Raw genomic sequence first — 23,408 nt, forward strand, 5'->3', positions numbered from 1 at the left:
AAACTTATTTAAAAGTCTATATATATACTTGATTAAAATAAATATTTTGGAGGATTGTAAATGAATATATTGTGGGAGCGGTTTGCACGTTGCAATGGAAATTGGTTGAAATAATAATTGGTTATGACTGCTGAGTTGACTTCAACTATTAAAATTGATTTACTTGCTTTATTTCTATTATTGTTGTTGTTACTAATATTGCGTACAGGTTAATGTAAGTGACTTGCCTTAGCCTCGTCACTACTTCGTCGAGGTTAGGCTTAGCACTTACCAGTACATGGGGTCGGTTGTACTGATACTATACTCTGCACTTCTTGTGTAGATTTCAAAGTTGGTCCTAGTGGCGTACCATAGACTTGCTCGAATTTCAGCTACTAGAGGAGACTTGAGGTATAACTGCATGGCGTCCGCAGTTCTGAAGTCCCCGTCTACTTTACTTTAGCTGTGTGTTTGTTCCCAGACATCTTTATTTTATTCAGACCGTTATTTGTATTATTCTAGAAGCTCATGCACTTGTGACACCAATTCTGGGATGGTATTTAGACACCGTTATTTTTATGGATTATTCACTACATTTTCAGAATTTACTTTCGCATTTATTTTTTTTGTTATTAATAGATTTAAAATTGTTTTAAAGTGGATAATATTATTCTAACGTTGACTTGCCTAGCAAGTGAAATGTTAGGCGCCATCGCGGTCCGAAGGTGGGAATTTCGGGTCGTGACAGTTTATAATTAATAACTAGTCTAGAAACTCCTCGTTCCTGTTCAACATGTTTATTAACATAGAAAGCAGTACAAGACCATTTGGGCTTCGAGGGTCTTATTAAACCCTTTTGGTGTAAGGAATTAGTTTCCTTTTTGCATAATTCTAAATATTCAGAATTCATCTGACAAGGCCTAGCCTTGGTAGGGATATTACCCTATGAGAAGTCTTCTTCATAGGGAAGACTAACAATATATTTTTTCTATCCCAAAATTGGTTTGGATGGTCTCCACAAATTTGTAAGGATAACTGATTCTTTAATAAATCAATTTTATTAACTAGTTTAGGATTTTTTAAATCTTGTTCAATGGTTAAAGAACAAATTTTATTTTTTAGAAAATCAATTTGTTTGACCTTAGCAAAAATATTATTAGAAATAATTTCATTTAAAAATCTTTGAATAGGTTGAGTTATAAACTCAAAAGTGATTTCCTTACCATTAAAAGTTCCCGAAAAACTTTTAGTATTCCAATTTGTAAGGGACATTATTTTATGAAAGAAGTTGACCCTAATATAACATCTTGATGAATATCTTTTGCCAAAACAAAACCTTCAGAAATACAAATATCATTTTGGCAAATATAAGCCTTAGGTAATTTATAAGAAATACTCATTTGAATCTATGAGTGGTTTTATAAAAATATCTTGAAGGTATTACTCCTTCTTTTATACAACTCAAATTTGCCACACTTTCAAATAAAGCAGTAAATTCTTTTTTAAAATTGTAATCGATCAAAATAGTTATTTTTATTAAAAGCTTTTGAGTAGTAAAATAATGGAGTTTTTGCAAAAATTCATCTTTTGCATAATCAATAGCTCCTAGTAACTTATCTGCTGACGTTTCTTCATCGTCTGCTTTTTCAGTAATATCAATACCGAATTCTTTTTCAAGATCAGAGTTTTCTAATTTAAAAACTCTTTTGTCTAAGGCTACATTAGAAGCCTTTAACTCTGAGACTTCTTTTTTGAGATTATTAATCTCAATTCATTATCGTTAATTCGTTGTATATAATACTCCTATATATTAGTATCCATTCATGCTTTTATTTGACAGCTACTAGCCCTCAACACAGAAAAAAATTAATTAGAGGTGGAATATATTCTAAAATACTGGATGGAGGCATTTGTTAGAGGCTACGTTCCTTTATATATATATATATATATATATATATATATATATATATATATATATTTGTGTTATTGTGTACAGTAAAGAAATAACAATTCTGCAAATGGTCAAAATTTGTGTCATAAGTACGTCTAACACAGAGAAGACAAGAAGGATGGCCGGGTAGTGCATTATATGTTTTTATCTCATGATTCAGGCTCTTGCAAAAGAACTATAGCACCGTGCATGTTTCTTTTTATTTTTTCTTTATTTTTTTCATTATTTTCATTGCACAACTCATACTTTTTTGCTTCGTATTTGTAGAAATTTGTACGTCAAGATTGTATTTTTGTGTGTGTACGTATTTTCTTCTTTTATCTTTTTGTGTTATCGAACATGTATAGAAATTTTGTCGACTTTCGAGCCAACATACACATGGAGTATAGAATGAAAGAAATTTGTACATAAGATGATCTACGTACTGACGATATAACACATGATGGATTAATTTCATTACATTTGTTTTCGAGAATTTCTATTGGGGATGGTTTCTTTGTTAGCTAAATAAGATTAAAATTTACCATTTTCAGAAACTTGAATTTTTTTCTTTAACGTTTAATTTATAACACAAAAATATTCTTTAACAATATTTATTTAGTTTTAAAAAAAATTATGTTCATTAAAATAGAATACACGCGCAATGCGCGTGCCCAAATACTAGTTTATTTTCAAAATAAGTAATCCAAATCCGATATAACTGCAAAAATTGGTCATATTGTCCTTTATTAAGGAAACTAGTTTTATCAATTTGAAATCGATTGGTTAAGAAACTTTCAAGTATAAATATTTTAAATTTTCAGTGTGTAATGCTAATTAGGAACTGATTTTATCGTTATTTATAAAGAATACAATATACCTTCGCTTGTAATTACTACTTACTAGTAAATAAGTCAATAAGAAGTGTAATTAAGGATTACAAAATTGTGTGCTTGTAATTATAACTATTAAGCAAATACTTTTTTTTTGGTCGAACTGAATTTTTTTATTCAACCAGGTATAATTATGTACATCAGCTAGTTCTTTTTGACTCTCGAACTAGCGCTCCAAAAGACAACTATTTCTTACCTATCTATCTATCTATGAAGACAAACTAAGCCTTGTATCGTATTACATCAAGATAGGAAAACAATTTAAACTACTTAACAACTTGCTCCAATGGCGATTTTGTTGTCCTCTAATATGTAGTTGTAGTACAATCTCTCTGATTCTATGAGCTATTTCTCTTTTGTGGCTTTGAAGTCGTCTCGCATTTCTTATATAATAGTGTTGTAGTTCTGCTCGAGCATCCACATTTGGAAACCATTTCATTGCTTCGATTATTTTCCTAACAATCCAGTTAGACTGTTTCGGGACAGCTATTGAGGTCAAGGCATTGTTTTTATGTAGAAACTATGTACCACTATTAAGCAAATACTACGAGTTAAGAACAAGGAGAAAAAAAGGAGCAACAAGTGGATTTTTTACTGTAGAGAACATAATCATCCATTTCTATATCGAGTTTCAACCCTATACTTAGGAGGACAAGCGATATGTATACTAGCACTTCGTTTGTAAAACGTAATTGTCCTTTCCTTTTCTAAACAAACAATGCCAAAAAAGAATTCTATCCTACAAGCTTTATTTTCTTTCCATTTACAATACCGAGATCACAACTTATATACAACAAAAATTCCCAATGAAAGGACATTAAAATAGAGTTTTGTGAGATCTATGGAGAAGATGAGACCAAAGAAGTTGATGATGAGCAAGGATGTAAAGAACCATCTGGCGTATTTCGACATAAGGGGCAAGTAGCATTGAGCTTAAGCCATTCATCTATGCATTCAGCATGATAATAATGGTTGCATTCTGGTATGGTTCTTAAGGTTTCTTTAGGCTGGTAATCTGATAAACATATCGGACATGTGCCATCGTTGGGGTTAGGAAGGCGCTTGCTTTCCCCGAGCACGATCTTGGGATAGGAATCAATGGTTGCCTTGTTAAGACCTGTCGTCGCGATTGCTAATTGTAGATTAATGGTGGTAGGGAGATCAGAGTTCAAATCACGGCGGAGGGCATAAACCTTGATCTTACCAAAAGCAAAGCTTATTAATCCTAATAAGCATACAAAACCTGGTACTCCAACTCCAATTATAATGCCATATTTGGCACCCCTGGGTAATCCTGCACAAAGAATACTAACGATTGTTAAACCATGAGTTTTCCCAACGGTCGAAGGATCCAATATTCAAGTTATTACCTAAACGTTAATCCGAATTAGTTACGATTAATTATATGAATCTTGTATATCTACCTCACTTTATTTGAGATGGCCATTGAAGTAAAGAAATCTATTAAAGGAAATGGCTTAGCTTTCAAAGAAAAGGCTGAAAAATGATGGGAGATCTGAGTTCAAATTCTGGTAAATACAAAAGATTTAGGATCTACCTAAATTTATCCAAACTTGTGTTGGTTGGAAGTAGCAGACACGGCCGGTTCACCCTCTAGGCGAGTGAGGCGACGGCTTTAGGCCTCATATTTTGGGGGGCCCAATCTTATAAGTAATAGGATAGTGGATTTTTTCTATAAATAAAAAATTCAAAATGGATTATTTGGTCTCAAAACTTCACAAATAAGAGATATTTTATTGAAATTAGTAGAATTTAGTGAAGATTAATCAAAACTAAAAGTGTTACTGTTATATTTGATTGCATCTGAGAAGAATATAAAACACAATGCCTTAATAACGAGAACATGTTTAAAAAATAATTTGCCCATAATATTGACAATAAACTGACAAAATCTCAAAAATCTTTTTAAGTTAATTATTCCTACTTCTTATACAACCATTTTTCACTTCAAAATATATTTTAACAAATTCAGAGAATATTAAAAAAAGAATTCTATTTAGTGGTGAAACTTTAAGATCAGTAAATGATTAGAATCTAAAAAAACAATGCCTTGAGCGTGAAAGTTTCTTAAAAGAAAATAGTCATTATGAGAGTGTTGGCTTAGACTAATTCAAACTAAAAGTATTAAGGGATATAATAAATTAATTCTTTTTCAAATGCCTATATTATTTAGAATAATGTTAATACCTCCTGTGACAACTGTCTTTGCAAAGTTTTTAGAAATTAAAATTGATAAATCTTCAATAATGTGTCAAGTGAGATAAAATGGATTGATTATATTATAAATTAAAAAGGGAATTATGAATAAATTTGCATTTCAAATAATTAGAAAATAAAATCTATTAAATATATATATATCAAAATAAAAGATTAAAGCTTCCTCTAAGTTTCGCTTTAGGCCACAAATAATGTTGAGTCGGCCTAGGGCTTCGCCGTACCCTGCTTACTCCTCTTTCACTTTCACTAGCTTCTACTTGTCTTTTTATTATTGGCTTATTTATAAAATGATATCAATATTTGAGACGACTCTCCCGGGCCAATCCGCAGTCGTCCACCGCCCCTAGTAGTAGGAACTGAATTTTATGGTAGCTTTGAGGGGTCAATGGGGTTTCCAGAAATAACATGTTATGTGCGGTGGCATATGGATGGCTAAGACTTTTAACTTTGTGAAATCAGAGCCTCATACATGACTCAATCTCGATCAATAAACAGCCAAAAGCAAGTTACGACTTTCATTAGGTAAGCTACAATTATTTGACCCCACAGCCAAAATTGTCAAATTGCTTAATATTTCCTTTCCTCAACTATAAAATAGTATAGATGATGTAACATGCCAAGCACATGGACCATGCAACACTATTGATTGGGACACTGGACAAGTGACATACTAACACATATGTAAGTTCAACAACTCCAACAAGAATCAATTTAAAAATTTTGGAAAGAGCTTTTGTTAAAAAAAAAGGAAATCAAAATCAAAGCAAAATGATAAAGTATTTGCATATCTTCATAAATAATTGATTCCAACACTTCCTTTATTGAAACTCTCTGGTACCCTTTTCAACACTTTCTTATATCTTTTCAAAGTTTATTAAAATTCAATATTTAAAGTGGTTCAAAGAAAGAAAGAAATTGATTTTACATATAATGAATATCTTTTTTTATAACTATCTAATATTTGCTATTCACTGGCTATTAATTTAGATTTGTGTTGAGTAAGGTTCCTAGAGGGGAACTCCCTACTGGGAATTTCTCCATAACTTAAAATGACCAATAACCTACACACACTCACACACATTTGCATAACGTACAAACATTATTAAAAAAATTAATTTTTTAAAGGGGTTAAAAGAAAGACAAAAACCGGACTTACATTAATGATGAATAACCCTTTTTTATAACTACTACCGTATTTGATATTCGATATTCACTCATTGATTAATTCAGATTCGTATATGTTTCAATTTATTTGAACCTATTTGACATTTTAAAAAAAATGAAAACTATTAGAATTTGTGGTCCTAAAAAAATCAAAAAGAGGTCCATAGTATTTGTGTGGTTATAAAAGTTTCTCATTAAGGTAGAATCGGAAGTTTAAGCTAAAGTTTAAACGGACAAAAAAGAAAATAGATTCACATAAACTGGAACGGAGGGAGAGTGTTCCCTGTAATTTCTCCCTACCTTAAATGATGAATAAATACACACACACACACACATTTGCATAACGTACAAACATTCTAATACAGAGTACAATGCCCACATTGCACAAACTGATCCACCAAGAACATACTAATAGGAGTAACAGAAAAATGACTGAAAAACATACCTTTAGAAGAGGGAGGATTAGAACAAGCAATATCAGATCCAGTATCACTTTTAAACCCACAAAGTTTCCCTTTATTTTCACAAATCCTACAACTGGGTTCACTCCAAGTTAGCAAAAGACTCTCCATTGGAGACCAAAAGTTATCTTCCAATTGCAAAGGAACTGAAACCTTTGACATTAACTTGCAACCTGGTGGCTTTCCTTGTGCATACATATTTGGTGGCATAGCTAAAATCGCCTGATTTCTGCTCGAAAATCCCCGGCAAGATAACCGAATCGCCACCTGATAATTTGGGTAATTTAGCCAATCATCCGAAGTACACCTAACAACATACGCCAATTCAGAATCTAAAGTCAATAGTTTGAACTAAATGCATTGATATTTATCTATATTTTTGTAATAAAAAGAAAAAGAAAATTCTCAAAATATGCAACTGAACCCGGTAATTATTACAAAATTTAAAGTAAATTATAATATTTGTTTATTGTATGAGCTTAATCAAAGCTTACAATCTAGTGATACCAGCAGAATTCTGTCACACGGGCTAGATGCACAATTAAAGTTACTGGATTCGACTTAAGCTTTGATTGTATGCGTTAAAAAATCTACTAAATATGTAGAATTATTAAATTCCGTACTCAGTAACTCAAATGTTAATTCGTTTCAATAGTATTCTGAACCTATAAACTTTAAATCTTGGATCTGTATATACTCTCGCGCACAAATACAATAGGTGTGGATCAATTCTCATTTATCCCCCTCTCCTTGCTATAGAAGAAACTTCTTTTAAAAAATATATATATATAAGAGCTGAAAGTAATAAATTCAATTAAACAGTTGAGAAGTGCTAGATTTGTAATTACCTGACAATTGTGTAATTTCTTTGATGATCAGCTCTGAAGGGAGAATTCGTAATATTGAAATCGATGAGTCTTTTCACAAGGCAGAAATCTGGATCATAAAGTATAATAGATTGTGCAGTGTAATCAATATCTATAACTAGAAAATCACCTGAAAAAGGAAGTGTTATAATTGTTTGGCCTCTCTCATTACATGAAAGATCAAAACCGGGGTACCCACACCGGTCCGGTTGCCGGTTTTTTAGCCGGAAAGGAAACCGGATTTCCGGTCCCATACCCACTTCTGAACATACAGTTGGGTTGCAAACATCAACAGAGTAAACTGGAAAAAGATTAAGGAAGAAAAAGAAGATTATGAGATTAATCTTCAGGTTAAGCTCTGTGGTTTCCATTTTCTTTACAAAAATGAGAAATTGGAAAGTGAGAATATGGGTATTTGAGAGGAGAATTAAGCTGAGGGGGATTTGAATACTGTGATAAATTGGAAATTTTAAAGTTTAAAATGTTGGGTTTTTTGAGTTTCTAGATGAATTCTGATTGTCCAAATTTGTAGTATGAAGTCAACTGCAATGAACTGAAATTACAAGCACTATAACTCAGTTGGAAATAAATTAATATAGACATTGTAACTCTAGTGGTCGGCACAAGTTAATAATTAGTAGGCATTTGACATAAAAATTATAATTTTTGAAAAAAAATAGTATTTGAAGTTAAGTTGAAAAAAAAAATTAAAATTAAAATTAAAAATTATGTTTGGACATGTATTTTACTTGAAAAAATATTGTAGTTTTATGAGTGGTGAAAAATATTTGAAAAACTCATTTTTGAAAAAGTTCCAAAAAAACTTTCAAAATTTCACATACACACATTTTTGAAAGAAAAAATTTTTGAAAAAGAGAAATTTTTTTATGGACAAACGGGGACTTAATATATATAATACAACCATACATATTAACTTCTTAATTGTTAATATTCGGTTGAGTCTTCTTGTCTTTCGTGTTAATTATGTAGGAAAACAATACTTTTCAAATTTAACTATTTCACGAGTTTTATTAGTAACTACTTTTTCCTCTCTCTCTTTTTTTTACAAAGAAGAAGATTATTCTTCGAAGTTCTTATTATGCTCGTTGTATAGTGGCATTAAAACTTACAATATATAAATGTATAATTTTCCTAATTCTATAGATAATTAGATCTTGTACTTTACTAATAGTCATTTTCTAAAATGTTATAAGAAATGTGTAGGTTAAAGACAAACTGAATTAGGTGGGGAATCATGCACGGGGCTCAACCATTATGCAAAATAGAATACTATATAAATAAACCATAGCCATCTTATTTTATTAATTAAATTGAGAGGGTCCGAAATCTTGTTTTAATAGTCAAATCATTCGACTTTTACACATCGACAAGGATTACGATGGCTAAGAAAGAAAATATATAAAGGGTAGGTGTTTGAAGTTGAACATATTGCAAGGAAGTCTTTCTATTGAATAAAAAGTTAGTTCATTCCATAATTGCTAGTGACCTAATTTTTATATCCGGGAAAATGGAAAATATGCCGCTAACGAGCAATGAGTTTGATTCTAACTATTCAAAACAGAGAAAATAGAATATTATATAGTCTATAGCTATAGGATTAGGCTCCGCTCTTCGCTCGAGCTATCAGCTTTCTTAGATTTCATTCACTAATCCGAGTCCTTGAGAGCTTAGACGTCAGCAGAAAAGAACTCCTAAAGAATTTCATCTGCTCCTCTCTTGCTCTCTTAATGGTATCTAGTTGAAATGGTTGCTGGATTGCATTTATAAATCTAAATTTTAGTCGTTCATGACTTTTATTACCAATCATTGAGTTATTGTATGAAAACTCGACTATTTTATTTATTGATTATTTATGATCTTCATTAGAGTTGTGTTGACTGTTATTTGTCTTACCTAATGGGTTGGGTTATGTGTCATTACGACTAAGTGAAATTAGTATAACTTTTACGAAATTGAATAGGAAATATTTTATTAACACCCGATTTTTATACTAAATTATATTAATTATCTTGGTTTGGTGGATACATTTTTTTCGAATAAAATATGGATATGCATTATCATTTTAGAGGGTTAAATAAACCTATTAGAGTCGTGGCCACCTGGTTGTCATTTTCTTTTTCTACTTAATTGTAAATTTAAATCTCGTCAAGGATGATTCCCTTTTCTATTCCTTTGTTAAAAAAAGTTTATTTGTTTAAGAGAAAAAAGGAAAAAATAAAGAAAAAGGGAAAATGACAAAAAAGCTGTATATCCATTAAAACAAATTGTCAATATGTATGAAAGCAGAAACATGACTTGTTTATTGTGCTATTGCATTGCAACTGCAACGTAATGTTAATTGATGGTGAAAATTTAACTACTGAAGCGTGTTTTAGGTTGGAAAAAGTGCAAGCTGGATCCAGATTTTTAGTGTTAACACCATAACTTCTCACTATTTACTTCTCATATATGTTATATTATTTTAATATTAACACAAATATCTCTATATATATAAAAGCTTTATTCCTCTAAGGCTCTAATGATCGATGTGACGATAGTTGAATGGATCGTCAAAAGTAAACATCGAGTGCAAATAAAAATTTTATTAGGTGAGACTATAATTATCAAATAAAATCGACCAATATTTTTATTTTTATTTTTATGTATTTTCATCAATTGACCCGTTGAAAACTTCAATTCCCCCTAATTAAATTATGCGATATTAATTGCCTTGTTTAAATTTTTCTGACTACTCAAAGGTCTTTAATCCTCTAATAGCTCGTTATTTGGTCTTTATGTGTGTTGGTCAAGTTAGTGAAGGTCTAATTACTCAAGACGACTAAACATTTCCAGCGATTAAGAATTTGAAAGAGAAGAAAAGGAATAAGAGGAATTATTGGTCAATGGTCAAGTTCCCTTTTCAAATTCTCTTGCTAATTCTAGTTACTTTCCTAGTCAAGAGTTGTTTCTATTGAAGAAGAAGATGTGAAAAAAGAGCAATTCTATAATTATCAATCTAATAATTTCCTTACAAAGCTTGTTTGGATGGTTGTTACCAATTGTATTGTATCATATTGTTACTTTAAATATGATGTTTGTTTTGGTTGTTACTTAAATTTTATTGTATCTTATCGTTAAATACGTCGTTACATAATAACGAAATGTGTCACTTTATGTAGCAACTGATTTGGTGTGGTTGCGTCCTTATCTTGTCTTTTTCTCTCATCTCACCCTTCATTTAAATAATTTTATTTTATCATTTATCCTATTTTTTTATATAATAAATTTACCCCGTATCATAATTTTTTTTTATAATATTGCATGTTAATTCTTTATATTACTGTTGTGTGATATCATAAAACAATAACAAACGATACAATTTATCCTAACATTATATTTATCAAACGATACAGTACAATATAATACGATACGATACGATATATTGTGAAACAGAGTATATCAACCATCCAAGCAAGCCGTGAAGCGTTGCGCAAGAATCTCGTCTACACATCAATTTCTGATTAATCGGGAATTGATAAGTACATAATATGTGCTCATAATATGTGTCTGTCATTTATCACTTAATTATAACTATAGATAATACACATTCTGGTGTGATTTTCATGCAACCACCATGTACGGGTGTTCATGGTTCGGTTTGGGTCGATTTTTCCCTAAAAAAAAACCAAATCAAGTAAGTCGGTTTTTCAAATATTGAAACCAAACCAAACCAATTAAGTCGATTTTTTATCGATTCGTTTTTTCGGTTATTTGTCGGTTTTTTCTTAAATATGAGACATACACTACCAAACGCATATTCCGGCGAGCACATTTTCAACGTAACGCTATCAAACCAATTGCTCTTTGAGAAATCTATCATTTACCAAGATATATTGATGATAATTGACTCAAATAGTGATGAATAACTTAAGTACTCAATTAAATCCCGACTATTTTAACATGAAATAAATTCTTGTACTTAATAAAAGAAAACTACCAATCAAACTAGAAGGAAAATAATTAGATTATTATAATAGCAAAGAACTAGACTAAAAATACAAATGACTAATATGTACCATAAAATTTTAGAAACTTTATATAAAAATATACATATATATAGGTGTAATAATAAATTTAAATAGCTACTTTATAGTCGGTTTGGTTCGTTTTTTTTATTAAAACCAAAACCAAACCAAATTTGATCGATTTTTTAAATTTAAAATCAAAACCAAACCAAACCTAAAAATATCGATTTTTTTGGTCGGTTTGGTTCGATTTTTCGGATTTTTATGAACACCCCTATAAGTAATGTTTTTTTGCTTAACCTAATTTAAAAAGACTAATAGGTCTATTGTTGATTAAATTTGCAACTGCATTTAGTTTGGATTTTGAACTAACTATTGAAAAGCTTACGCTATCATAATTTTTGGGGTCATAAAGCGAAAGAAATATTGCATTAAGTTAACAAAGTAGTACATGGTTTCGCATTTGTTCACTAGGCACCATAGTGACTCATAGAGAGTTTGGCCAAGCTAAAAAAATTAGCTTATTTTGAAAAATATTTTTTTTAAAGTATTTTTTTCAGAAATATTTTTAGTGAAAACAGTTTGTGTTTGACTAATTAATTTGAAAAGCAATTCTGGGTAGCAATTAGTGCTTGGCCAAACTTTTAAAAAGTGCATATAAGTGTATTTTTCCCAAAAGTGTTTTTGGGAAAACTATTTTTCTATGCTTCTACTCAAAAGTATTTTTTTTTGTCCTCTAAAAGTTTGACAAAACACTTCAACTTTAAAAAAAAAAAAAAAAAAAACACATTTAAAAAAAATATTTTTGACATTGGACCAAACATACTATAAGTCAACTAAGTTTTGGATATTAGTACATATGTCTACGCCCCTATGGTGCTCATTACAACAAAAGATGTCTACAAAACTACGGAGGAACTAGTACTTTTGGTGGATTTACGGAGGGAATAGGGGAGTGTTGTAAAAAAAAAAAACAAGCATTAACGAGTCTTGTTATGTTAATCTCCACATAGTCAACTTACACCTAAGTGAGAAAAAGCAGTCGAGGATTTATAAGCAAATATATGGGGCATGTGAACTCATAATGTTTTTGTCAAATTAGGTAATTTATGTACATATTCTTTAGAATTGGTCTAATATTATCTACGGGCACCCATGTTCCAAAGAGACTAAATGATGTACTTGATTAAATGTTGAGTTATTTACCTAGAGGAGCAGGAAATAAATCACACTTAATATTTTTTTCCCTCCTTTCTTTAGTGATGCACCCATGTTATAAAAATTCTAGATCTGCTTCTGACAAAGAGATGTGGTGCATCAAAAAGTTTCAAGCTGCCTCCGAGGGGCATGTGAGCTTCATGCTTTGCTAAACGACCTGCTATACGATTTTTCTCCTTGTACGAGTGCAGGATGATTGGCTCATCCAACTGGTGGATCGTTGACCCGCAATCATTAATGAGATTAGGGTACAAAGCGTGATTGTGCTCAAGTAGAGTAAGTACTTGGTGATATCATATATATATACACACACGCGCGCGCGCGAGATCTTGGTTATTGTCAATTAGCAATTGTTAAGCTAAAGTTGTATAGGGTAAAATATGCCATGACACGTGGCCACCCAATAGAGGGACACATGGAATCCAAGACGGGGGGATGGCCAAGATCGAAGACAATTGTTCCGTTTGTCACCAGAAAGAATAACGATCATAAAGATGTGATGAGTACTCTTCACCCGCTAGCATTTAATAGAGAATATTCTGTGGCATTAAGAACGATTACCCATTACAGAAAATTTGGCATTAATGTTCACACTTACATCTTCATCAATGACACTCATAATTGACATTATAGAGGGGTACGATCCTAGGACCCCCTTCCCTAGACGTAGCTATAAATAGTGAGCTCAGTTATCATTGTAAAAGGGAATTTTTCGGACAAACTCGTGCAACATTCTATTCAAAGCTTAATAAACTTATCTTCTTGCTTTTTGATTTCATTATTATTGTGCCCGTAAATCCTATTCCCGAAACTGCTATTTCTATTATTTCGCCTCCATCTCAAGGCTAAGTATTACATAATTCTTCAATTATTTTATTATTTCAGAATCAATTTAATTTACTTATTTAGAAACCATGTATAAATTCAATTGTACCATTTTACGGGTAAACAACTTGGCGCCCACCGTGGGGCCTAGACAGTCGTGCGATTAAATTGATCCTTGTCTTTTTTACTAACGTAATTTGATTATTTTGTCCTAGAAAAAATCATAACAAATGACTGATAACACTGTTAGCAACACGCACAATCCCGAGATTCGAGGGGACTGGTCTTATTTCGAGGACTCAATCAGTGACACCCACAATGAGGGGAATGACGACACACCGGTGCATGACAGGCAGTATCTTCGACATGTTCGAGAGACAACTCCCGATGATGCAGAAGATGAGCAAGTCGTTGACGCGGTAAGGGTCTTGCAAGAGCAGCAAGCGATCATTCTAGACCATCTCATGCGACAGGATAAGGTTATGCCGGAGTTGAACCAGGCGATGTCGGGGGCTTCGACTAATATGAATAGACGAGATCCGATTCCTCTCGATGCTCCCGCGAATCAAACAACGCAGAGGGTCGACAACAACACTCCTAGAGGCAAAGTTGGCTTCGATCGGACTGGGGGGGCGTATCCGGCCTAAATAACGAGAACGATCCTTTCAAAAATGAACTTTACGATTTATGAGGGATGTGAACACCCGCATGGACCAAATCCTGGGCACGCCACCAGTGCTGAAAGTCCGGACTCAAAGAAGTATACACAATTTCCATACAAGCCAAGTGCAGTTGTGCCAAAGTATGACGGAACTTCAAACCCTCAGGAGCACGTTACTACGAGTATTCGTTACCCAACTCTAGAAGGAGAGAATGTTGCTCCCAGTTGTCTCGGATAAATAGGCGGCTGAAGCATTCACCAAGGGATTGAAACTGAGAAGTTTAGACGCTTTCCGGAAAATGAAGGAAAGCCTACTTGAGTTTCAAGCAACGACTTGGGCGGGTGTCCATAACTGGTACGAGTCAAAGATAAGGATCGAAGATGATCAGGTTGGTTTTCCATCATCGACCAAAGGACGGGAGAATAACAGAGAAAAATCAAAAGACGATTACGACATGGACAGACGGACTTCGAGGGACTGGTTTTGGCCCTACGAACGGACTGAAGGCCGCGACAGAGGCTTTCGGATAGTGGACAGGTTCGCCATGGACAGAAAGACTGATCACGGTCGGAATAATAGATCATTGTAGGATAAAGAAGTGTCAGGGTCACGGGATCCTTCTTACCCCAAGTTATCGGAATACAACTTCAACGTCGGTATAATGGAGTTGGTGTCAGCCATGAGAAATATCAAAGAAGCATGGTGCGTGAAACCAATGAGATATATCCTAGCTAGAGGGATTCCAAATTATAGTGTGAATACCATGAGACGAATGGCCACCGGACGGGGGACTGGCGACACCTCAGTGAAGAAGTAGCAATATTATTGAAGAATAGTCACCTCAGAGAATTCTTGAGTGACCAGGCTAAAAACAATTATGGTTGTAACCGGGACGATGCAGAACCCTCGAAAGAATGAGAAAATCCCTCGCGCCAAACGATTAATATGATCTTCAGAGGAAACGAGATCAACGAGGTCACCTTTTCGACAGCAAAAAAGACAAAAGTGTCAATAACTCATAGCAAAAGGCTCCGGGAAGATGATATCACTTTTACGGAGGAAGACACATATGGATTGCTGCTACTACATAATGACGCACTGGTAATTTCTTTAAATGTGCTAGATTTTAAGATTAAATATGTTCTAGTGGATCCAGGAAGTTCGGCTAATATCATACAATGAAGAGTATTGGAGCGATCTAAGCTCACTAGAAGCATTATTCCAGTCACAAAGCTCCTCGCTGGATTCAACCCCGCGAACGTGACAACCCGAAGAGAAATTTTATTACTCACAAACGTCGAATGAGTAATGAAAATAACTCTTTTTGAAGTGGTAGATGGTGATATGGGATATAATATCAATCTGGGAAGGCCATGGTTGCATGAGATGAAAGTTGTACCATCAACATATCATCAATTGCTGAAGTTTCCAACACCCGAAGGAATTAAGTACATAAGGGGTGACCGATCGGCGGCAAGGGAGATGAATGCAATTTTGGTCTCCAGTAGAAAAGGAAAGGAACGCGCGGCATAACAATTACAGGAACCGACACCTGCTCCAGAAGTAGATGAAGTTAGCCCGGGGGCAGAGGCATCAGAATATTATCAAGTGCCGAGATATTTCCAGGTTCCAGAAGAGACAGATGCAACGAAATCCAGAGCAGAAAAGCTTGAGAAAGTTGCATTGTTAGAAGAATTCCTAGAAAGGAAGTTCCACTTGGGGACAGGACTACACCCGGATCTCAGGTCTGACTTTATTAAATTCCTTAAATCTAATGCCGATTGTTTTGCATGATCGGATGAGGATATGACAGGTATCCCGACAAAGGTAGTCATACACAAGTTAAGTTTGGATCCCACCATACCTCCGGTAAGACAAAAGAAACTCCCTATCGCCGAAGCCATGAATAAATTCGTCAAAGAAGAGATAACCCGCTTACTTAATATCGGTTTGATTCGAGAGGTAAAATATCCAGACTTGTTAGCTAATGTAGTAGTAGTTTCTAAGAAGAGCAATAAATTTCGCATGTGTGTAGATTATAAAGATCTTAATAAGGCATGCCCAAAGGACTCGTTCCCACTGCCAAACATCAATCAAATGATTGATGCCACGGCCGAGCATGAGTTAATGAGTTTCCTCGATGCTTATTCCGGGTACAACCAAATTAAGATGAACCCGGAGGACCAAGAAAAAACTTTGTTTATAACAAATTTTGGTACATATCGCTACAATGTGATGCCCTTCGGCTTGAAAAATACTAGAGCCACTTATCAATGGCTCGTGAACAAGATGGTTGAAAATAAAATAGGAAAAACTATGGAAGTTTATATAGAAGATATGCTCGTTAAGTCTTTGAATACAGTTGATCACCTTAAGTATCTACAAGAAACTTTTGACATCCTAAGGAAGCATAATATGAAACTTAACCTCGAGAAATGCACGTTGGGGGTCAGCTCTAGGAAGTTTCTGAGATTTCTGGTATCGCAAAGGGGAATTAAGGTAAACCCCGATAAGATTAAGGTCATATAAGACATCCGGGACCAACTGTCAAACATGAAGGAAGTCCAAAGGTTCACATGGAGATTGGCAGCTTTGAGCATGTTCATTTTCCGGTCATCAGAAAAATGTCATCATTTCTTCGCACTGATCAAAAAGAAAAATAATTTCGAATGGACCCCGGAGTGCCAGCAGGCTTTGAGGTATTTGAAAAACTACTTGTCAAGCCCTCCATTACTTTCAAAACCAAAAGACGGTGAAACATTGTTAGTCTACCTCGCGGCCTCGGAAGTCGCGATAAGTGCGGTTTTAGTCCGTGAGGACGAATGTATGCAATCTCCCACTTATTATGTTAGTAAAATTTTAACAAGAGCAGAAACTCGCTACCCACATTTGGAGAAACTGGCCTTAGATCTCGTAGTCGTCGCTCGAAAGTTGAGGCCCTACTTCCAATGCCACATGATAGTCGTGGTGACCATTTTCCCTTTGCGAAACATCCTCCATAAACCTGAGTTCTCAGGTAGATTGGCCAAATGGGTCATCGAACTAGCGAGTTAATATAAACCAAGGACTGCAATTAAGTCGAAGTCTTGGCTGACTTCATGGTTGATTTCAGTCTAGGATTACTGTCTCTAGCAACCAATGAGGCAGTAATGGTGTCGAAATCAACATAATGGGTTTGGACCTTATTTACGGGCGGAGCTTCCAATATTAAAGGGTACGGGCTTGGTATAGTCTTAATCACGCCTTCGGGGGAAAACCTAAGGCTAGCCACTAGAACGTCCTATTTAACTAACAATGAAGTAGAATATGAAGCTTTGATTGCATGGCTCGAATTGGCCCGGGGACTTGACTCTGAGGTCATCAAAATAAAAATCAACTCACAACTGGTGGTAAATCGGGTCTACGGGATCTTCAAAACCAAAGAGGAGCACATGCAACAATACGTGGTAAAGTTACATGCTCTATTAGCGCGATTTCGGGAGTGGTCGATTACTCATATCCCGAAGGAAGATAACATAGAAGCATACGCATTGGCTAACCTTGGATCATCGACGGGAATAAAGGGATCGAAATCTGGGATGGTAGTACAACTGATGAACTCAGTCCTGGATACAGATGATTACTATAAGGTAAATGCGATTATTAATTTGTTCTGGGACTGGAGAAATGAAATTATCGGTTATCTCGAGCACGAAAAGCTACCCGAAGACCCCAAAACATCATGTGCGTTGCGAGCCAAAGCAGCGCGATATAGCTTCAAGAGAGGTCAATTGTATAGAAAATCTTTCCAAGGTCCGCTGGCTCGATGCTTAGGGGAATCCGAAGCTAACTATGTCATGAGAGAGGTTCACGAAGGGATATGCGGCAACCATTCGGGCGCAGGTTCCTTAGTGCTGAAGTTGGTAAGGGCAGGATATTATTGGCCCTACATGGAACAAGATACCAAATACTTCGTACAAAAATGTGATAAGTGCCAACGCTACGCACCACTGGTACATCAACCGGTAAATCCCTTACATTCGATTATGTCCCCGTGGCCGTTCATGAAATGGGGGATGGACATCATCGGACCACGACCACCAGCTCCCGGAAAGGTAAGATTTCTTTTAATTTTGACTGACTATTTTTCTAAGTGAGTGGAACCAGGTCCTTATCAGAAGATCGGCGAGCGCGAAATGATGGATTTCTTGTGGGAAAATATAATTTACAGGTTTGGAATACCAAAAGAGATAGCATGTGATAATGTGCCATAATTTATTGGTTCCAAAGTTACAAAGTTCCTCGAAGATTTAAAAATAAAGAGGATCACATCTTCACCCTATTATCCGAGCGCAAACTGTCAAGCGGAGTCAAGGAACAAAATAATTATTCAAAACCTCAAGAAAAGGTTGGAAGCGGCAAAAGGTAATTGGCCTAAGGAATTATCCAGAGTACTATGCGCATACCGAACAACGGCCAAATCGAGCACAGGAGAAACTCCATTTTCCTTATGTACACTACAGAACCTTTAATCTCGGTAGAAGTAGGTGAACACACCTTGAGATATTTCCAAGAAGAAGAAGAATCAAACAACGAAGCAATGTTAGTCAACTTGGAGCTACTCGATGAACGCAAGGTCTTGGCTCATATTAGAATGGCAGCCCAAAAGTAGAGAATGGAGCGGTATTATAATCGAAGAGCCAACCTCCGTTATTTCAAAGTAGGAGACTTGGTCCTAAGAAAAGTAATTCAAAACACAAGGGAGACCAATGCACGGAAGTTAGGCCCAATGTGGGAAGGCCCCTACTAGGTTTCAGCCGTCACCGAAAAAGGTTCATATGAATTGGATAACCAAAATGGAGAAAAGTTTCCCAACAACTGGAACGTGGCGCACCTCAAAAGATATTATTATTGATAAATATTATCCGAGCGGAAAGTATGTGTTGCACTCTTTTTCCCTTTGTTCAATTTTTGTCCCAATTGTTTTTTTCTTGCAAGGTTTTTAATGGCGCAGTAACTAAAAGCATACTACGAAGACAACAATAATAAGACCTTTAATAGCAAGGCACACAAGCAAAGATCCACTCGGGGATAGTTAGATAATCTTTTGCTCTATAACAAATTCCCACCAGGAAGTTAAGTTTGCTATTGAGCAAAGTTTAACCGACCATTCACGAGCGCAAACCACTAGAGGATTGTTAGATAGTCCTTCGCTCGATAGCATAAATTCCTGAGGGGAAGTAAAGTATGTTACCAAGTTAAGGATTATCTAGCAATTCATTGGTGGAATCCTCGAAGACACAAGACTTCCAGTGTTCTAATTCGCATTCTTCGTATTTGGATACTAGGGGGAATGATATGAAGATTCAATGACAAGCCACGTTAACCAGGAACGAAAAACCAGAAACATAATTATATCATCAGGACAGGTGATAGAATATAATGGTCCACCAAACTCTATAGAGAACCAGGTTCTCTATCAGTTCTACTAGAACACACACACACTACAGTAAGTAGATGACAAGAGGAATTTTACGTGGAAAATTCCCAGCTCAACGGGATTAAAAACCACGAACTACCCTTGTAGGATTTCAACTTCACTACTGAGCAACCTTTAGATTACAACCTAGGAATTAACCTCTTAATCCCTCACTAACTTGTAATACTCTATTACAAGCCACTTTGTAATAACTCTATTACAAAGACTTTACAACTCGACTAACTCTAGCCAAGACTCAAACACAAATGTTTAAGGTTTACAAAGAGTTTCCTACAAAATACTTCTGAACAAGCTAAGTAAGAAATATAATTTTAGAACTATTACAAAGTTACAACTCAACTAAGGACATACAATGACTTGCTGTGGGGAACTGGTGCATAGTAGTGTTGTTCTTTGTTCTTGATGCACTTAAGAATTGATTGCTTGATGATCAATGACCGTGTGAGAGCTTCAATGATTTATCTAAGTGAACAAGTGATTTGTTTTACCTTTCTTGATGTTAATAATACATTTGTGACATCACTAGGATGATGTAAGCAAGGTAGGTAAAAGACACTCCCCATAAAGTTGACTGCTGCACTATTTCTGCATTGTAGCGTGTGTAGGCAGCAACTTTACAACTGGGGCAGCTAACTTGTAATGTTTCCTCGGGAAACGATAGGTATATGTTCCTTCTGTTGTTCCTCTGACTCTGAAGAGTTGAAGCATATTCCAAGCTGGAACCTTTCGATCTTAAGGTCTTGAGGATATGTAACTGGTTCCTTATCTGGTTCTTGACAGTAAGTTTGTTAGATCATCAAAACATAAAGCAATGTAGTTGTAACCTATCAATTTCCCCCTTTTTGATGATGACAAACTTATAATTGAAGATCCCAAAAAAATGCACAGAACCAGACAATGAACTAGAAAAGCCTTAAGTTTCCCCATGAGTCTGTATTCCCTTAAGTTTCCCCCTGAGTCTGTATCCCCCCTTAATCAATGCTCATTACATTAATTAATTAGGCACATTAATCTTTCCCCTTTTGGCATCATAAAAACAAGAGCAACAAGTATATAGCAAAAAGAAGTTTAGCTCGAGTTAACTCATGCCACTTGTGTGTACACAACATGACTAAAAACATAGCATAAAGACAAGGCATAGTTAGCAAAAAGGGAAAAGCTTGCATTATCATTAATTTGGATTTTCAACAGGAGAAGAGTCAATGTTACTACTACCATCCACAGTTTTGAACAAAAAAAAAAAACCACAAACATCATCATAAAAACTGACACTTAGGGAATAGACTGATCACTAAGAACTGGACACTGAGGGAACACTATTTAGGGAGAACTGGAAGGAGATGGCTTAGAAAGGGCTTGGAGGACTAAATCAATTTGAGCATTTGCTGACATTTGCTCGTTAAGCAGTCTCTCTTTTAGGTCCTCCACTTGTTTCCTCAGCTCAGCATTCTCTTTTGTTATACGAGCAACTTCTTCTCATTGAGGACAACTAGAACCAGGTGCCTCATCCTACTGACTTAACTGAGTCTCAAGGATAGCATTCCTTGCTTATCTCTGATGTAGCACTGTTCTGAGCATTGATCAACTGAGATATGGTAGAAGTGCTTCCAACCCCTCCAATTTTCTCGATACACTCACATTTTTCAAGAGTAGCTTTGGAGAAAGTTTGTTTCTTTGTGCCCACTTTAGCTTGTCCCAGAGGAACCTTGAAGTGCTTAAAGACCTTGGTGAGAAGGAACCCATACGGCAACCCATAATTACTATCTTTAAAGCCTGCCACTTTGTTCATGTGCTCTATCATAATCCTAAGCAGATTGATGGTAATGAAGTTGTCCAGTGCTTCCATGCGGAACAGGTCTGCACGAGAGGTGATAGATCTTCTCTCAGCTCGAGGCAACAATACCTTTCTCACCATCTCAAACTACTGTATATAGGAAAGAGGGCCTTCTTCTGAACCTATTCCCCCTGCTGAACTGCTTTGTCCTTTAATATGGCATTTCTAAAATTTTGAGAACAGGATCCATAAACACTAGACAACCCTTCAGCATGCACACCAAGAATGGACCCCAACAAGGCAGAGTCCATCACCATATCAACTTCATTCACCAACACACAGATGTGATCATCTTCAACTTTAAAAAGGTCAGCATAGAAACTTTGAACTTCCTCTTCATACACCATTGGAGCATCAGTTGTGAACAAATGTGTCCACTGTTGGAACTCACAGATCTCAACCAATTGTCTCATACCAGCCTCCTCCAAGATATCAGGGGCAAATGTGTGGCCCCGTAGCACCTTTTGACTTTTTAACCTCTCTTTCCCAGCACTTCTTGGATCACCCACTCTGGCCCTCTATGAGGAACCAGGTCCCTCCTCCGTATTAGCTTTTCTCTTAGCAGACATGCAAATATTCTTTCCTTTTTCATCAAACTTCATAGACTTTTCACCACATTCTTCCATTACCCTGGCAGCAGACTCTTCTACCAACTTATCACTAGATTCTTTCACCACATTTTCACTAGCAACAACATCATCAGACTTGTTCAGACTTTCAGCAGACACAGAAGATCCTCTTTTAGGATTGGGGAGACCATGCTTCTGTGAGCGCTTTCTAGTCAAGGAACCAGGTTCCTCTTCTACTTCATCATCCACATTCACAACTAGCACTGTCTTCTCGCTCACAAATTTTTCATCTTTCACTAATTTTCTTCTCGTTGACTTAGCTTGGTTGTTCTTAAGTGCAGACTCAAGAGCCTCCTTCCTTTGCAACCTTGTAGTAGGTCGCTTAGGAGTAGACTCTTGAGCAACCATTGGTCTACGCCTAGTCAACCTAACAATCAGCATATCTTCAGAATCCTCTTCACTAACACCTTTTGTTTCTCTAGACATAGATCTTTCCTCAGGCATCACCACACACAAAGGCTCAACATCAAAGTGAGGAGACGGAGCAGGGTCAATATTGACCTGGGGCTCTTGAGAGGACCCTTGAGTTGGATCCTCCTGGGAGGAATCAAGTCCCTCATTTGGTACCCTAGTAATATTGTCCTGTGCCGATTGTTCAACAGGCACAAGCTCTCTACCCTCTTTCATAGTCTCAAACTCTTCCCCCTGAGTCTCAAAACCATCATCACCCCCTTCTATAACAACCCATTCATGAGCTATGGATAACAGGTTCTCTATTGCCTCTTTTTCATGTATATCCATGGAAAACTCGGGAGTGTTACATGTGGACATAAGATCGGGAGCAGTCTTTGTTGAATCAAACTTCTCGAAACTGTCAGTTGGATCTACCTTTGAACCTTTTTTCATAGTCGAGCTTGAAATTGTCTGATTTTCTTCTTTGTCAGCAATACTCTGTTCATCCCCTTTTGGGGGTCGAGATTTTGCGACTCCTATGAGAACCAGAACTCGAGTGGGTAGGAGAGGAGACGGAATGTGGGGGTGACTCAGTCCTAGGGTTTTGGTTTACAGTGGTATGGGGTGAGGAGTCTGATACGAGTATGTCAGCATGTGAGGACTCAATGGGGATGTCACTTGGAGCACTCGAGGTTGTTTGATGTTCAGCCATGGTGAGCAGAAGAGAGAAAATTTGGCAGTTTGAGGAGAGGCAAAAGAATGGGGTTTTGACGTTTGATGGGAGAAGTTGTAACAGTGATAGATGAAGTTAT

General features: G+C 35.7%; 1 protein-coding gene across 1 annotated transcript; it reads right to left on the reverse strand.

The window, feature by feature from the left end:
* Positions 1 to 3,370: 3,370 nt before the first annotated feature.
* Positions 3,371 to 8,098, reverse strand: LOC104107723 (RING-H2 finger protein ATL20-like). The gene is made up of 3 exons (XM_009616605.4): positions 7,514 to 8,098; positions 6,650 to 6,972; positions 3,371 to 4,096 (listed from the first exon to the last, which is right to left on the reverse strand). Exons 1-3 carry the CDS (start codon positions 7,900 to 7,902, stop codon positions 3,642 to 3,644), a joined length of 1,167 nt encoding a protein of 388 aa, XP_009614900.1. The 5' UTR covers positions 7,903 to 8,098; the 3' UTR covers positions 3,371 to 3,641.
* Positions 8,099 to 23,408: the final 15,310 nt, after the last annotated feature.

Source organism: Nicotiana tomentosiformis, chromosome 8 (assembly GCF_000390325.3).
Source record: "Nicotiana tomentosiformis chromosome 8, ASM39032v3, whole genome shotgun sequence".
Taxonomy (NCBI): Eukaryota; Viridiplantae; Streptophyta; class Magnoliopsida; order Solanales; family Solanaceae; genus Nicotiana; species Nicotiana tomentosiformis.